This window comes from Typha angustifolia, chromosome 1, assembly GCF_048772165.1.
Source record: "Typha angustifolia cultivar Huaian chromosome 1, ASM4877216v1, whole genome shotgun sequence".
Taxonomy (NCBI): Eukaryota; Viridiplantae; Streptophyta; class Magnoliopsida; order Poales; family Typhaceae; genus Typha; species Typha angustifolia.
Genome location: NC_133239.1, coordinates 10,182,969 through 10,201,663, shown reverse-complemented (window position 1 = coordinate 10,201,663; position 18,695 = coordinate 10,182,969). Strand labels below are relative to the sequence as shown.

Below are 18,695 nucleotides of genomic sequence, written 5' to 3'. Positions count from 1 at the left end.
TAATCTAATTCAATAAATAAAATTTTTTATTTACAAAATGGCTAAGATGCTAACAATGCCATTTAAAAATACTATTAGTTATTAAATATAAAAAAATAAATTTATTTACTCTCCTGAACTATCAGTATTTTCTGCATGCTTTTTGAATTATTTTACTATATACAATTGTGATCCAATTTTTTTTTTTTTTTTTTTTAGTTTAGAAATCAATACTTTTACTTCTTCTCTTAGTTCAAATGAGTTAGTATATATGAATTATTTTTTTCTTTTAGTTTTAGTGTTGTGTATGAATAATAAAGTTTTTTAGAATATATATATATAATAATAATAATAATAATAATAATAATAATAATAATAATAATAATAATAATAATAATTTAAGGGGTCTAAGTAGAAAAAAGGCACAAAAATTTGTATAAGAGTAGGAATTTTTTTTTTAACAGTAGGAAAAAAATTGTAGGTGGTAATATGCAAAAGAAGTCGGATAATAATCTATTCCAACAGATGTGCAGAAAAGACAGGGGAAAGTGATAAGCACGACGGCGCTGACGCGGACCTTTGATCTCATCTCACCCAGTCCAAGCTCATTCCGACGTCTCCTGATCTCTCCGCCGGCGCAGTCATCGGATCGTAGGTTGTGGCCTTGTGGGAGGAGGATGGAGAGCCCTCGGTCGCCGGAGGCGGAGATCGGGCACAGGGTGGAGGATCTCTGGGAGGTGACGGAGCCGCAGCTCTCGCCTTCCGAGAAGCTCAACTCATGCTTCGGTGACATCCCCGTCTCCTCCTTCCCTCTTGCTCCTCCATCACAAGGTCCCCTCCTTCTACCTTTAATTTTCTTTTCGTAAAAGACGGAAAGGATCCAACTTGGAATTGGTTCTTCTTTGTTGCACTCGTCGCTGCTATCTACTAATTTCGTTGAACGAATTCCTTCTATAGCTTAGTTTTGATGGAAAGGAAAGAACTCAGCTTGGGATTAGTCTTTAGCCTCGTATTGGAGGAAAAAGAATGAACCAAGGTGGGATTTATTCCTGGTTTATGGCTCTAGAGGCTTATATAGCCTACTTTAGTGACGTAGAAAGAACCCAACTTGGGATTGATCCTTCTCTGTTGCTCTAATTGCTTCGACAGCCTAGGTTTGATAAAATGGAAAGAATACAACTTGCGATTAATCATTCTTTTGCCCTGATTTTGATGAAAAGGAAAGAAACCAACTTGGTGTTTATCTATTTTCATCCCGCCAATCGCTTCTATATACTACTTTTGTTGTATAGGAAAGAATGCTGCTTGGAGCTCCTTTTTGTGTTATTATAGTGGCTTCTATAGACTATAACCTACTCTTGAGGAAAAGGAAAGCAACCAACTTGTGGTTTTGTCCTTTTGGTAGCTCTAATCGCATAGCAGTAGTTCGAACCTCTTGCTATTAAACACATATAGTTATGGGCAGAATGCACGAATATGCATATCAGCATATGGTAGACAAAGAAGCGTTTATCTATTTTCTAGCCAATACTGTCTTCTAAATTTTAAATATATTATAATCAAACACTCACTGATGACATGATAATTTTATTTGGTTACTCTGTATTCAGTAATTGAGATACCTTCAGATTCCAGTCTTGCTGATACTGTTGAAACTTTATCCAAACACAAGATCCTGAGTGCACCTGTAAGGAATGTTGATGCACCGGAAGATGCCAGTTGGATTGACAGATATATTGGTATCGTTGAATTTGCTGGTATTGCCCTGTGGCTGCTTCATCAGGTTCGCAAGCAAACTGTATAATGGATTAGAGTGTGGCCTTTGTCTCTTATTAGATGCACCGTTCTGTTTGTGATTCTTTGGTAGTTTACCTTTTTAACAAGTATGGAAGGATCAGATTGCTGAAGTCATCATCAATTTTCAAAATGAAGAGGAAATTAGTCAGCAGTTAGTAATTACAAAGGTCCAGTGTCTACTCCATTTCAAGCACCAAAGTATATGTTTGATGCTATAAGTTGTGATGAATGTCTATCGTAGAGTATCCCAAAACTTGTCTGATCTCTTGCTTATTGTTTTACATTATGTCCAGGCTTCTCTTTTTTGATCATGCCAGCCATAAGGTGTCATATACATTAAAGTAAGAAATGGGCCTTTTCAGTATCTGTTCCCTGGTGCATTGACTACTTTAGTTATAGACAATTATCCACTGCTGTTTTACTATATGATCACCGAATGAAATTAAGCTGACTATAGTCAGTAGCCAGTTCATGCTATCCTTATGGAATTGTATAATCCCTAATTTACTCTTCAGGGTCTCACAGAAATAGAAGAGCCCTTCTGAATCTCTTCCACCTAGATGTAAATTGGATGCACCTTTGTTGTAAATGGAAGTTCCCTTCTGAATCTCGTCCAACTTTAGCAGCATTATGTGGGTCAGAATTTGGGTTCTCTATTGCCCTTGCGCGGTGTGTGTTATATTTGAAAGCTGCCCCAGTCTGTCTATTTACAAGGAAATGACATTGTTCAGAATGTATTTCGTATCTCATCCTTTAACTATCAACATGTCAAGTCCACCTTTTTGTGTATATGGTAGAGTTATGGACTCATTGAAAACTCTCAAGATATTCATCCTCTTTAGAACTCTAATTCAGTTTATACTTGGAGAATGCCTTTCTTTTCTTCTCCTTATTATCCCAGCTCTTAAATATGAAGTTGATTTACTGAGGCCCTGAAAAAAGAGATCTAGATAAACAAGATAGTAAGTGGACACACCAGTAAGATAAATCAATCTTTGCTTATTGTGAAGATATAGGGAATACCTTTCTAGGACCTAATTGCTTTGCTTCTTGTGGTTAGAAATAATTCAGAAGTAGCTAATTTCCATATTGTTTATGATAGAAAATGAGTGTGATCTTTGGTGATTGGAGGACAAGCTGCAACATTGTGTAGTGTTGTTATTGTTGTATGGTCTTTGATAATGTAATACTTGAAAACATTGTAGCAAGATTTGCCTTTTTATAGTATATTTGTGATTCTTGTCCCCTAACCTATATTTTAATGGGTTATTGCATGCATTGTGCATGTATTCACAGTTTGAAGCTGCATCTGTTGGAACAATTGGTTCTTCCACAAAATTACCTGTAAATGGATTAACAGCTAAATTGGAGGCTTTAGGAATTAGGAGAAAAGCATCCGGAGCTGCTGATGGTGCTCTTGCTTCAACTGCTTCTGAAGCTAAAAAATCATGCCCTGAAGTAGCTGCTTCAGTTGGTGGAAGTTTTTTCGAAGCTCTTACTTCTTCAGAGTTCTACAAGAACACAAAGGTTAATCTTTTTGGTCCATCTCAAGATGGTCTTCTCCTTGATTAGTAATCTCTTCTTTTTTCTTTCTCCATAAGTACCTTTGAGGCATTTCCTTCTTTCTCAGGTTCGGGACATCTCAGGATCCTTCCGATGGGCACCATTTCTTGCCTTGCAGAATTCTGATTCCTTCCTTACCATGTTATTGCTGTTATCCAAGTACAGAATGAAGAGTCTTCCTGTTGTTGATCTTGGTGGTGAAGGGAAGATTGAAAACATCATAACACAATCTGCTGTCGTTCACATGCTAGCAGAATGTGTCGGCCTTCATTGGTTTGAAAACTGGGGGACAAAGAAACTCTTCGAACTAGGACTTCCTATCATGAAGCCTTATAGACTAATCAAGGTGCATAACCGTTACTCTATTTTCATGTACTCAGATATTAGGTTTCTTTACTCAACTATGTGAATTTCCTTCTTAAACTTGAATGTTGTATTTCAAGTTTTCAGATTTTGTTATAACATAGCTTAGCTCAAGATCTTAGGAGTGAATCAACTTGGAATTTGATACAGTAAGAGAGAATATGGTGCATACTTGCATGAACAAGAATTCCATAAGAACAAGAAAAACAACTTAAGCTCAAGTATTCACTCTGGGGTTTCTTGGCTTCTCCATTGTTCAGCTTTAATATGATCAACACGCATTGCTAACCTGCGACTAGTATGTTCTTTATAAATGCCTTCCTAACCTCTAAATTTTCTCTTTTCTTATAGAGTATGACATGCATTCTCTATGTATAAATTTCTTAAAATTTTAGCTTTTGTCTCACCTAATGTGGTGCTACTCTTAACTCTACCTTGACTATAATTATTCTGGTATTTTGGCAACAAGACTGAACCATTTCTGATTTTCTCAACAATGTCTGATTGGTCAGCCTTCTAACAGAGAATGCGGCCGTTTAATGTCCCACCTCTATGTCTTTTAGCTCAACCTGTACTTGCTCATAATCAATACTTATACTGTAAGTATTTCTACACCTACAATCAATCTTCTCTAATCAGGGGCCGAGGCAGGACTTCTGGTTAGGGAGGCTGATATGTTCCATAGTTATAGCGCAAACAAATATTGTTATGCTTAAAATTTTAAGTTCATAAATCTGACTGTTATCTATAAAAAGTAAATGAATGACTTAAAAGAAAATAAGCTAATGGAAATAAAAAATAATCATAGCTTTATTTGAATCTAAAGCTAAAACACCATTGAGGATAGTTCATAAATGGTGCTCACTTATGGCAAAAAGAAATTATTTTTTATTAAAAAAGTATGATTTTCAGTGATTTAAAGTACTGTTCTCTTGAAGTGTTGTTTATTTGGCACCCTAAGAACAGCTCTAAAGCTAGCAATTTATATCTAGGGCTTTTGTATGTTACTACTTATGAGTTATGACAATGACTCTCAAAAGGAGTTCCAGCTAATTGTTTAAGATTGTCAGAATGCATGTCCTTGATTAGTACCTCCATCATTTGTGTCACGATCCGAAATAGGAATCATGACCGGCCATGCACCTCAATATGTTTGAGATACACGAAGCCTTATTAATACTTCCTAAGTGTACGATGGCAAAAATAAATAAACGAAGAAGATCTGCTTTATTAAATTTAAAACTAATTGCAATTATTATAAAACAATGTCATTATTTTTGAGTCTCTAAACGAAATAAATTTAAACTTCTAATCTAAAGCATAAAATCCAAAAGAGCAAAAAGTAAATCAATGGATCCTAAGTAGAGGTGGGGTCCAGGTATGTCTCGCTCAGTCGTCACGCTGACTATTACCTGAGATAAATAAATAAATGAAACAACAAATCCATAAGCCAACAACTATAGCTCAGTGAGTAGAATCCACTTGAAAACCAAATAAATTCTAAATTATATTAATGTTGAATAAAATTAAACTAAAATCAACAATATCCATAACAATTTATAATAGGCATGCTCTTTAAATAATGACAATGATAACAATAGAGAGTCATAACTTGTAACCTTGCACAGTTTCAACATGTTAACATCTTTCCAATATTTATACTGTCATATGTCTCAATAGATTTATACCCTATGAATCCACATCAATTAGAAATCACCTCGAGATAACGTTCGGGATTTTTTTTCATAGTTGATCCGGTTAGGGTCATCAGATGGTATCACTATGTGATCAACACATTCTGTCTTTTTCCCTAACCGTTGAGAGAAGTTAGAGTCACCTAGGAAATTTCTCATTCATCCTAGGACTGTTCTCTAACTCCGCCAAAGTCACTTAAGAAAGTCATTGCAGTGATCTAATTTAGGACTTTTCCTTAGATTTTCAGATAGATTTAAGTCACCACGGAAAACTGCAAGCGATTTATACCGAGACTGTTCTCTAAGTCGTACAAATACTAGTTTCATTTTTTCTTTCACTAAGATTTAATATTTGCACAAGGTATGGTGATGCACTGAGTATAATAATTAAATTCACGTAGAAAATGTAACGATTAAATTTTGCATGTAAGGATGAAATAAATAAATTTGCACACAGAAAATTTACATAGTCTAACAAGGTACGAAATGTAATAAAAATAAATATGTGAGTGAACCCACTCACCTGAGTCTAGGCAAGACAATCGAAATCATAAACCTTTAGCTCACGTACTAAAAATCACCACCGAGGAGCGTAATGATTCCGACGGTGAGGAAGAAGAAAACGAAGGAGAAGAAGAAGAGAAAGGAAAAGGAGGCTGGGGTAAGGAAGAGAGAGGATTTAGGGTTTAATTTATAGAGCAAAACTCCAAATCTAAATTAGATTTGGATTCAGCGAGATATTTGTGACTGCCTCATTGCGTGCCGAAGAGAGAGAGGGGAGGGGGTTGCACGTGCACCCTCCTCTCTCAACCCCTTCTCTTTTCAGTTCTCACAATTTGTGTTTATTCTGGTTTGCACCCTACATTTAATTTTCATTTGCTGCATATATCCTGCTTTTGATGCCCACGGAACAATCTTAGTTCAGATTTAACCAAGTAACTACTAACAAAATGGTATAGAAAGAGAATTTTTTTTGTCACATTCAAAAATTACTTGAAATAGATGTACTTTTAGCACATCGTCATCTCTTGTTTCTTACAATATGCTGTATTGGTAATAATTGAATCATGTTGTCTCTTTATTGCTTATCTGTGCCCAGCAATATTGATTTACTGGCATAGAAGTTTGAAGATATGCGATAATGGACAGAGTAATCATTGATTGACTAGTGGACTACCTAATAAACAGTCAATGAACTTACTGAAAGTTGTTTCTCATTGTAGGTTTATCATATCCCTTTCCTTTATGCAGGTGAATGAAGATGAACCAGTACTAAGGGCCTTCCAGTTGATGCGGGAAAAAGGAATTGGCGGGCTTCCTGTTGTTGATGGAAGTGGAAAAAAGGCAATAGGCAATATAAGCATTAGAGATGTTCAATATCTTTTAACTGCCCCTGAAATTTACAAAGATTACAGGTCTGTATGCATGTTTACCTTAATATATAACTATTACAACTTTGTCAAAAAAAAAAAAAATTCAAAACATTATGATTTGAAACTCTGTGCATGCATAGATGTGCGTTCTGGAGGTTTAATGCAATAACAACCTTAGAAGTTGATGTATGGACCATGGACCAAGGACCAACGATCAAGGACCAAGGAGAACTTTAGAAAACATGACATTAAAATGTCTTGGGATATATTTCCGTAGGACTATTTCCTTCTAATAGCACCTACTATTTCCTTTTTGTAATGAGTTGCAGTCGCATTTTTAATTTTAATCAGCATGATATGCTTTGTGGCAGAACAATCAGTCAAAAGTAGAACTGGTTCAAGCAATCATTGGAAACAATCAGTCAAAAGTGGTCATCCCCTTCCTCTTAGATGACAAGACCACAAGATCCTATTAGTTAGACTGCTATTCTACTTGTTTAGCGTGGAGGTCTGATTAAAATGCTTTATAAGACTTGTAGCTACTAAGTTACATGCTTAAACAGCCCATTATTGGATCTATCTCTTCTTCAAGTTGAAAGTCCTAAGTAAGATTACACTTAAGTTTTTTTTACTAGTTTTGATGCATTTGCAGGTCAATCACAGCAAAGAATTTTCTCACTGTTGTACGAAGTTATCTACAAGAGCACCAAGATGCCTCACCATTGCTGCGTGGAGTGATCACCTGCAAAAGAAATATCACAATCAAAGAAATCATACTGAGGCTAGACACTGAAAAGATCCACAGAATCTACGTTGTCGACGAAGATGAGACTGTGGAAGGGGTTATCACACTTCGAGACATAATCTCTAAGTTGGTCCATGAGCCACCTCATTACTTCGGGGACTTCTTTGACGGTGTTGTTCCGCTCCCTGAAGATTCTAGGGTTTGAGAGCTCTCTGACATAATCACGCATGCCGCAGCCGTCTATCCCTTGCATTTCCTTTGTACATTAATGCTTGTAATTTTTGTTTCTCCTCAATGCTGAGACAAGTTGTGGTGTCATGCTTGTATCTTCTCAGATTAAACTGCTAATTGTTGATCCTAATAATGTTTTATTCAAGTTAAAAGTTATTTTTGGTGTGGAGTCAGAAAGCTCATTCTGTGCCGAATTTCCCAATGACAGCGAAAGCTTTTAAATCACCCGCGTTTTAAATTACTGAACTTTGCATACTTAGAGAAGTAGGAATTTAAGCACATTTCCATCTTCATTTTGCAATTTTGGAGATTGGATACTAGACTTTATTACATAATGTTTTGTTGATTGCAGTGTTGTGATTCTACATGCTGAACACACTGTTGATAAGTATTTCCCATCTTTGCGACCACTTCAATATTTCAAGTCAAGGTTAAATTGGAATATCTTTGAGGAGAAATATTTGCAGTTCTTTTTCTAAAACTATGCCTCATGATTGGAAGTCTTTTGATTGAGTGTGTAGATAAATAATAGAGAAATTTGCAATAAACTCCCTACCTTACGGATTTATTTCGATTCAAACCCTATCCTTTTTCTTTTTCTTTTTTTTCTGAGAAGGCCCCTGCCTTTATATATATATATATATAAATTCATTTAATACCTTGGGTTGAATTTAACTCCACATTAACGTATAAGAATCTACAAGAAATCAAAGTATACTTTTAAAATTTCTATTAAGTAATCCCTGTTAATGCCCATAATGAGCTCACGTAACAGTGTTACTATGTTTTATTTCAATTCTTCCTACAAACCTTTTTTTTTTTTATATTTTCTGTTTCAAATTATTCATATATCAATAAGGATTCGAACTGGTCTTTGGGCAAGGTATTTTGATAAGTTTAAAATTTTTGTTATTAATTTTTGATTTGGTAACATTTTAGTTCTTAGAATTGTAATAGTAGAGTATTCTTTTCTTTTTTTTGTGTTGTTGTAAAAGATGAGATCTGGCAAAACAAGGATCTGACACACTAAAGATACATAGTGTTGCATATATATATGTATGTATGTATGTATGATACAATGATACAATAGAAATCAAAGTTTACATGTATGCCTGTAATTTACTTAATGAGATATAAAAGAAGAGAAACTTGATCTAATTATAAAATGGGACTTTTTCAAATCATAAATCATGGTAAATATAATAAACATCAAGTTTTAAAATAAATAGAACCTTTATTGCGCACAATAGGAAATCTTCATTTTAAATTATCTTGAACTCTGAAAAGTATCCAAGAAGAATTTTAGAGGTATCCCAGTGAATCCAATTTTCTAAGCAAGAAACTAACCAATGAGTATCATATCAGATTGAGGTCTTGCTACAGGTTATAACACCCACCCCCACCCCACACACACACACACACAAAAAGGAGCATCCCTAGGGTTTGTATTCCAACTGATCTCTGTCTTTCTTCAAGAAGTCTGGCAGCAATGCTCTAATCAGGGTCAACAGAGAGGCTAAGAGAGCAAGAGATTAGGGAAGTGGGGGGAAAACAGAATGAGATATTGGTCATGAACAAACAAATACCTGATCTGTTTAACTTAAACAGTGCACAAACTAGATGACTAAAGTAAATGAGAATAACAAGGAAAATGAGAAATGACTTCAACATTTAATTGATCCAAGTATATAAGAATAAGTTAAAGAGATGAATATTATTGAAGTAAACTCATTCTTTTTTGGGGTTAGCTGCTCAAGAAAAGGTACATAGTAACTATATTGGTGTCAATCAGACACTTTGTTAATAAGCATAAACAGAAACTCGAGGAATGAGTCAACTAGTAGTTGCAAGTATAGTAGAAGAGGGCATTAAGGTGATGGTAAGGCTAACTACTATGTACAATATAATTACAGTTTCAAGTTATGAGAAGTGGGAAACAATCTCAACAGAATGGAGTTAGGGCTACATGCATCTTGTCGTCGCTAGATTCTGCATTGCCAGGAGATTCATGTACTGGAATGCCCTTCTCTGGTACAGTATAATATATGGATTTAAGCAAGCAAGATTGATGTCAAACAGGTAGTCAGATATGTGGCAAAACTGTGAAGGTCAAGCAAGAGTATTCAAAGGATATAGGAGTCCCAACCAACCATGATAAAATTTATAAATGCACAGTGAAGCTGTTATAAATATTTGGTTTTTGCATGTCTACCCTTACAGATTCCTGTATTTGCACGTATATCCCACTAAATTCGAGGTTGCATGTACACCACTCAAAACACTTGGTTTCACATGGACTATAAAGCTAAACTGTTAAAACCTGATCAATTTAACAGGACAAGACAAAAAAAATAGCCTTACTCCTCTTTTGCATGCATACCTCCAAACTAAAGGCATCTTGTGTTTTAGATGGTATAATAAACCAGATTTCAACTCATAGTGGTTGAAAAGTAATATGAAGTACATCAATGCAAATACCAAGGATTTTGATGGGTACACAGGAAAATCGAAAATACAAAATTTAGAGGGACATACATGCAAATAAGAGACTTTTGAGGGTTATACACACAAAAGAACGCTATAAGTATTTAACAGGAAAACCTAAATAAAGGTGCATGGAGAAGATAGTCCCTTAGTGCATAAAGATGAGGAGACAAGGTGATGAAATCTACTAAGGAAGTCACCAAAGCAAGAGGATTTGAAAAGCTCATATTACCATAGGCATATGATTTACAACTTCTACTGAGGAAGCACTAAGTGAAAATTCCAAAAGCATACTTGCATAACAAACAAAATTTTCTTCTAGACCTGCATGAGATAGAACTAATACTTGGAAATTAGCACATCACGAAATGAACAAAGAATGTAATAAGTAATATATTAAATATATATCTATGAGAACGTATATTTAACCAACTTCTTTTTAAGTTGAACAGGTAATAAATGGACAATTTTATTGGCTCAATCATGATGGCAAAGTCACCAATAAAATGATACCAGCAACTTTATCTAGAAGGTACAACAAGTGAGAGCAAAGAATACTGAAATGTAAATGCCTGATTGAGCATACAACATGTCAAATGTCTGAACTTCCATCAAGTTGTATAGTGCTAGAAGAATCATTCTCGTATTAGAAACCAATTTAACTTTAATAATAAAACTGAACAATCAATATGTTGCACATCAGTACAACCAACTGATTGCACTCACTGATCCTACGTGGTTTTGTGTATGTGTAGTTTCTGTATAAATACTTCCATATTCAAGATAAATATACAACATTATGAAGTCCATATATTGTCTGCAAATAGCAGTCAAATTCAACAGATATCGAGAAATAAAATGGCTCACCCAGGAGAAAAATAAGCATATGAAAATAACTACCATGTGAAGAAAGTGAACTTACAAATACAAAAGACAGAACACCATTGGCATCTAACAAGGAGATGCTAATACAAAACACGCTATATACAGAATGAAAAAGAATACCAACACAATTGTTATGCGCAGAAGATGGACAACAAGCAGACTCACACTTAAGAAGCATTACATATTTACATTGTCAATACAATATATACTGATTCATGGTGTAAAGCATCTAAAGATCCTGGTGCTATATTATTTATATTATTAACAATACAACAGCTAATAAGGGCAGAAACAGCAATCATGCTATCAAGGTTACATATAATGCGCACTTGAATCCTGAAATTAGGTCCACTGTACTCAGAGCTTACCAGATCAAGAACACATGAAGTGTCAACTAGGTTTTTTTCCTTGGATGGTTCGCCAACCCAGGTAGTCCTTCGAACAAATCAGATAGATGGCTCTCCAGATCCTCTGGTGTGTACTTTATGTATTTTCCTGCATTCCTCCCCCCCTCTAATTGACCACCAAACCTTCCCAAGAATGCACGATATGCTGGAATTACCTTCTCTGATATAGATATCTTAAGTTCTTCTCGGAGCTGAGGGTCCATAACCTTCCAAGTAGTCTGGGTCCTATATATTTCTTCGAAGGCCAAGTTAAAGCTCTTGAATTTTTCTTTGAGAGTCATTCTGGAAAAACTATGAGAACTCCCACTCCCAACCCCATCATCCTTCAAATGAGATAAAACTCTGGTCCAACAAGCTCTAAGGTAGCTTGTTTCATATTGTCGGATTTTTCCACCACGTCTACGTATCCAATTGTCACCTAGAATTCTACCAAGCTCAGAATTCTTTACTTTCTGAATTATATAAAATATGTTGTTCATCAAAAATATGTATTGCATTGCACTGTCTTCATAAAGCTTAGATTTTTCCTCCAAGTTAGCCTCCAAATATGAGATCAACGTTACTAAGCGCCGACCAAGTGGAGTCGTACTCTCAAAATGACGGGCATCATCATTATCACCCACTTCAGTTGTGACGTGATCACCATCATCCAAAAGCATATCTAGTGTCTCACTGTAAACAACTAGCAATTTCGCATAATTCATCACATAGCGTGTGACAGGATGGATCTCACCTGCCTGCATTGGTTTCCTGGATGTCTCCCTCTGCACCGCATTCCCAAACTCCAGAAGAGTTCCCCTTACAGCATCCCCCAACCTCTTCAAGATCCCATTGGCCTCACTACATATGAACTCTCCTGATTCGCCTACAAACAGAGCCTGCAAGTCCGGGATTACCTCCGTGAGCGCCTCATACATGTCTAACATGCGGAAAAGCTTCTCCGGAGACCGCTGACAGATAGTTATTGCGTCCCCGAAGTTTAGTAACTGCAGGACACACCCCTTTGCAGTCTCAACAAAGCACTCCTCTTTGAGTTCATCAGAAGCAACTAAGATCTGGTCACAAAGTTGACGCTCCCCTGAGAGCAGAGCCATGACGACCGTCTTAACGCCCTGAATCCATTTCTTCATCTTGTCATCGAGCAATCTCCACTCAATCCGCTGCACCTCATCGATGCTAATCCGCTCGATGCCAAGGATAGCGAGGCATTCATCAAGGATATCTCGCCGAACACTACAAAACACCTGCCCGAGCTCGCTCCCATACCCGGCCCAGATCATCCGGTCGGCGATCTCCTTCAAGTCCGCGACAGACTCAGGGCGAACAAGATCAAACCTCCTGTCATCAAGGATGCTACTCCCCCCTCGCTCCTCCAAGCTCCCATCTTGCTGTGGCGGCTGTTGATCGAATTCCGCAGAATTATCAAAATCCTCGATGGTCTCGCCGCTGTCGGAGGCGAAAGAAAGGGAGAGCCGCCGGATGGAGCAGTAGAGCTCGTTGGCGTCGAGGGGGACGGCGTTCCGAAGCATGAGATGGTGGAATTCTTCCTCGAGGCGGGACATGGCGAGCTGGAGAACGTTATCGGCGCGGGAGGAGGATGAGTCGGCCGCTAAGGCGATGAGCTCGTCGACCGCGGCGAGGTACTCAGACGCCGCGTCGGACTGGGGAGACTCCCAGAGCAGGGAGTCGGAGGCGTCCCATTGGAGGACAATCTGCTCGGAATTGGAGAATTCACCATTGGCGGACGCGGAGGACGAGGGGAAGAGGTCAGTGATGGACGAGAGGCGGTTGTCGAAGCCGGAGAGGATGCGGATCATGTCGTCGGCGGCATTCTTGGAGGTTGCGAGGCTCTTAACGATGTGCTGCGCCGCGGCTATCACCTTGTCCTGCCCGTCGACGCTCGCCGCCGCCGCCATGGGGGTGGGGGGGCGAAGGGAGGAGTCGTGTTCTGGCAGGACGGCGGGGATCGAGAATTCTAGGGTTAGGGTTTGCGTAGAAGAGGGGATTTGGAGACGAGGCTTTTACTGCTGCTCATCGATCGTTTTCGATGACTTCGTTGCCACGCTTCTCTCTTTCCCCTTCTCTCCCACTCTCTCTTTTGCTTCTTATCGTGTGAAGGTGACGTCGCCGTTTATGAACAGTACTCGTAGTGTTTGTATATCAAACTAGACCTCATCCATACTTAAATAGCAAACCAGGGGTTTAGTCTTGCCACGTCAGCTTCCACGTCAGCTTCCACGTCAGTAAAAAGGGCCAATGTTTTGCATAAAATATGTCCAAAAGTAATTACTAAGATTAAAAAAAAGGAAATTTAATCATGTATTTTATTTTATTTTATTAGAAAATTTTACAAATCACACCCTATATTTTTTCTATTTTATTATTCACATCTTGTTTTGACTGTCTGTTAATTTAAAACAGTACCAGCAAAAAATATTTTATTATAATATATAAAATAATTTATAAGTATCTAAATTACCCATGCCTTTTTCGAGGCAAAGAGGAGGAATATAAGTGGTAATGCTATTTTAGTAATTTGATCGATATCAGTACTCAAAATAACGTCAGGATGTTAAACGATAATTGTAGAGAAAAAGAAGTGGTCGGGTTATAAATCGTTATGAATCACAAAATAGAAAAAATATAGGATATAATTTATAAAATACCCTTACATTTATTATTATTAACAGCTCACCTCACGAGTATTTATTATACATATTAGTTAACTTAATTATAGGTATTAAAAGAGTTTCTTTAAGAGGGATAATTAGATATAGTTTATTCTATCAGGTTAAATTTAACCTATAGTGCTTTTGAGGATTAAATTCATAATGTAAGGGTCTGATGATAAATAGTAATAAGGTATGATATAGATAATAATAGAAGTAAAATATACAATGTTAAATTATCTATTTTATTTTATTTTATCATTATGCTATATATATATAGAATATATAATTGTCTTGTCCTGTATATATAAAAAAAATTGGGCTATTAATAGATGTTAGCACACTCTATACATGATGAGAATTTTTTAGCATATCATATAGATTATTATGTTATTATATTGATTAGTTATCTAACAAGTATTTAAACAAATGTTGAGGAATAGATTAGTTTGCATCATAATTGCCAATTAAATCATTGAGTTCTTCCAAAAAAAAATTATTTTGTTAATTAATCAAGTTAAAACTAAAGTTGGATTATTTTTCCCTTTATAAATTGTTTAAAATAGGTAGAAAGTTATTGATATTATAGTAAAAGAAAAGAAAATCTTTATCTTTACCTATAAAAGAATAGTGATAAATATTTTCCAATTTATATTTGTCAACTTTATCAACCATTTGTTATAAATATTTTATTAAATACTATGTCAAAAACTAACCAAAAGATAGTAATTCTAAAGAATATATATATATGATATTATTCTTTGGATATGGTGGAAGTTGTGAGCAAGAGAATGATTCTGCTCCTTGATTACTTCCCAAAGAGGAGAATTTAGGTAGGTAATCTTAAATTACAATATCTTGCAACATTATTTAAGTTGATAGTGGATACATAAAGCCCACCACTAGAGCAAGTGGCAGCAATATGAGGTCCTATGGCCCATCTTATAAGAGGATTGTATATGAGCAGAGCTAGAGTTGGCATCTTTGTCAAAATAATAGAGCTAGTTTGAGCTCGAATTGAGTTCGGCTCCTTAAGGCTTGATCAAGATTGGCAGGAAATTTTTCTGGCAGCCATGGCCATCTAGGACAAGGTCTCCTTTCTCCCTCCCTCTATTGTACCCCGCTCGTTATCCAAATCTTTGCTGGTGACTCCTCTTTGTTGACTTCACTTTCTCCTAAAAATTGGGTCAATTATCTCCTCTCGGCTTACCGTCACCAGTTATCATCTACCATCGCTTTTATCTTTCATCTCCGGTGAGGGTGACAACCATAGTTTTTGCAAACTTTCGGGGCATGTAGTTCCTATGGTTGTAGTTTACTTTAGTTTTTGGATTGTAGCTATACCGCTTTAAGGTCCACTCAAATTCAAAACGAAGCTTAAGTTAGCTAGTCTGTTAATATTTTAATATAATGAGTATTCCTAATTCAAATCTTATATGTCCTTAGGATATGATTGCTTGTTTTTTCTTACATGCCTACATTTTGTTCATGGGAATATTTTATTATTTTCAAAAATAAAAAATAAAATACCTTAAATACCCTTTATTTGACTTTTACATCTAGTTCTCTCTTTATTTTTACCTTCATTTGAAAAAACTTATTCAAAGATATTAAGATTATATTGCATATATATTTCCTTTAATTTTAACAAATTGCAAATATTTTTAAGACATTTTAAATAAATTACAGGAATCAAAGATTAATACTTACAAGTCTGGGTATGAATAGTAATGAAGGAAAATAGTATAAAGTCATGCAGTGCTTTTCATTAAATTTCCAACAAGAGAAAATTAGCCAATAAGTGTAACCTGAAATCCTTTTAATTCTATGGTTATAATTAGCTTATCAGCTTATAATCTATTAAAAGGATAAAAAATTATGTGAGCAATTAATCCTCATTAACTATTTAAATTGATGTTATTTATTACCTAGTCATCATACTGTTTAATATGGTTTGACACTAATATTATATGACAATAACTTTGGATAAGAAAGCAACTACTAGGTATTTAATAAACATTAATTTTGGACAAGACACATTAGGATAAGCTTAATGTGATTTTTATAAGCAGTCTCTTTGGGCTATAAGACTCCTTATTTTGAAGTCATGGAGTCCAAATGATGCTTCACTTGGCAATTATCTTAATATAATGTTTAGGAAATATCTGGAAGAATTTTTTGAAGGTTTTAATAATCAAAATTGCATGATCATGAACTCATAAGATAGATTATTTTATGAATGGGAAAAATAAAATATCCATCAGTGAGATAGATTGTTTCTTCAATTCAAGATCTACTAATCCAATTATTAATTTGTTACTTGAAATCTAGCCCAATTATTTATTGGTAACTTACTCAAAAATTATTTTCAATCATTATTTATTAAAGAGAATTTTATAAATCACACTATATGTTTTATCTATTTTGTGATTTATATCTCATTTTTAAGAATTTTATTACTCGACTCATTCTTTTTCTCTATAATTCTTATTTAATATCTTGGCTAGCTAGATTGACATCCCTAATTAGTACTTTGTTAGAGGTTTATGCTTTTGCTATCAATTTGGGCTTCATTTATAAGACTCTTCATAATTCGGCCCACACCGAGTCCAATATTGTGTGGACAATTATAAGGTTATTCTAAGCAATAACACGAAATTTAATAAACAATAAATTAGTAATCTCATTATCTTATCCTTCGTCTAATTAGCTCTTAAAAAAAGGATTATTGGATCAGGCTCTCTCTCTCTCTCAAGTGTTCTAGTCGGTCTAAGAAGATCATCAGATGCATTTGAACTCATAAAATACTTCGAATAGATGATCGAGATTAAATAAGTACTCCTTATGAATAATAGACAAAACACTACTTAAAAAGAAAATTCTAGAATTGTTACTTTAGATTCTTAATCCTAAAATTACACCTCATAACTGTAATTTGGAGGGGGATTATATTCAAACAGAAAATGCTATTATTTTCATCGACATTTCAATACATCTAAAGTAATACCGATCGAATTTTAAATAATAAAAATACAATAAATATATGCATATTTTTATCTATCTCTATACTCACGATTCGATCTATAGATCGGTGAAATATGATATAAAAAGTAACATTTTCAATTTCAACAAAATCATAACGGGGATAGAGTGACGCAAACGAAACGGTGAATCTAAACCTAACCACGGGAGGGTAAAAATATAATAAATTTCCTATCTTTCTACCTATCAACCTCCTGTTCCAAGGCCCACCTTGTTCACATGCTCAAATTGCATGTCAACATTTGATTTCCCTCACAGACATCCAAAGTACATTGTCCATTAATTAATTCCTCAAAGATTATATGCAGCTAAGGAGATAACTACTCCCCAACCATAACAATAATAGTAGGGATAGTGTCTCTACTTTGAGGCTGCATGGATTCATCTCTACCTCAGATTCTTCCCTTTGTCATTGGCTACCAATTTATAAGTTTGAACTTGTACTACTATTCTGCCTCTCAATCAGGCTATGGCTCATAAGATGCCACTGAGCTTTGATAGGACTTTTTCTATAACAAGTGGATGTTAGGATTGCAGCGTGCACTTATGATCACTTAATTTCGGCGCCGATCTTTTCTTTCTTTTATCTTCTTCTTCTTCTTCTTCGTCTCCGTCTTCGTCTACCCTATCTTCGGGCACATGTTTTTTTCTTCTTATCTTTCTCTTTTTCTCGCAATGCGATTGCCGACTTTTTCTTTGTTCTTTTCTTTGTTTTGGCCAATGATTAGAGAGGGATGTGTAGGTAAAAAATGTCAAAGGGGGTTGACATTGGAGAATTTCTATCAATGAGGTTTGTTGTTACTATATTGTCAAACATATCTATATTTTTTTTTCTCTAGTAAGTGAAATATTAATTCTAAGCATAGGGAATTTATAGTCAAGAAAAAAATATTATTATTTTAGGTCTCCAATTATTAGTTGAACTAATATATTGACCGATGACACCTTAATATTAACAAAACTCGAAAAGACAGTACTCCGTTCGTTAAGAGTTTTTTAATTCAAATTTCATCACATATTGAGATATTATTAAATTCTCACTTATCTATTAAAATAAAGTTATTGACATTGATATGCACAAATATCATGTTAAGAAGAAACAAAGTAACCCTCTAAATTTTTGTTCGAAATATATTTTTCATCCATAAATTATCACGTATAAATCACGTAGCAGCTATTAGAGGCCTAAGAGCCACACAATATATATATATATATATATGAAAATGATTTGATAGCTCCTAGTATTCTACCCTACATGTCATTAAAGGAAACATTAATTTTCTCCACCATATATATATATATATAATATATCAAATTATCACGTTTATACTCACACTTAATTGACCCAAAACGTAGTGCATAAAGTCGGTGACATCTGGCTCAGCTATAATATAAATAAAATACTCCTAACCTCTTTCTAATATTCAAACGTGCGAGCCAACTCTTGACTAATTAAGCTAAAT

The 18,695-nt window shown here is 35.2% G+C and overlaps 2 protein-coding genes across 2 annotated transcripts; one reads left to right on the top strand and one right to left on the bottom strand.

The window, feature by feature from the left end:
• The first annotated feature begins 497 nt into the window (after positions 1-497).
• LOC140767058 (SNF1-related protein kinase regulatory subunit gamma-1) lies at positions 498-7,905 on the top strand. Its single transcript, XM_073106823.1, has 6 exons — positions 498-810; positions 1,590-1,762; positions 3,073-3,303; positions 3,407-3,685; positions 6,648-6,811; positions 7,422-7,905. Exons 1-6 carry the CDS (start codon positions 657-659, stop codon positions 7,717-7,719), a joined length of 1,299 nt encoding a protein of 432 aa, XP_072962924.1. The 5' UTR covers positions 498-656; the 3' UTR covers positions 7,720-7,905.
• Positions 7,906-11,259: 3,354 nt separating this feature from the next.
• Positions 11,260-13,643, bottom strand: LOC140767052 (exocyst complex component EXO70B1-like). The gene has a single exon (XM_073106810.1). The coding sequence runs from the start codon at positions 13,435-13,437 to the stop codon at positions 11,509-11,511; it is 1,929 nt and encodes a 642-aa protein (XP_072962911.1). The 5' UTR covers positions 13,438-13,643; the 3' UTR covers positions 11,260-11,508.
• Between the last annotated feature and the right edge of the window lie 5,052 nt (positions 13,644-18,695).

Coding starts and splice junctions, on each gene's coding strand:
- LOC140767058 (XM_073106823.1), top strand. CDS start 657: ATGGAGAGCCCTCGGTCGCCGGAGGCGGAGATCGGGCACAGGGTGGAG. Junction 811..1,589: donor TCTTGCTCCTCCATCACAAG/GTCCCCTCCTTC, acceptor CTCTGTATTCAG/TAATTGAGATACCTTCAGAT. Junction 3,304..3,406: donor AGTTCTACAAGAACACAAAG/GTTAATCTTTTT, acceptor CTTCTTTCTCAG/GTTCGGGACATCTCAGGATC.
- LOC140767052 (XM_073106810.1), bottom strand. CDS start 13,437: ATGGCGGCGGCGGCGAGCGTCGACGGGCAGGACAAGGTGATAGCCGCG.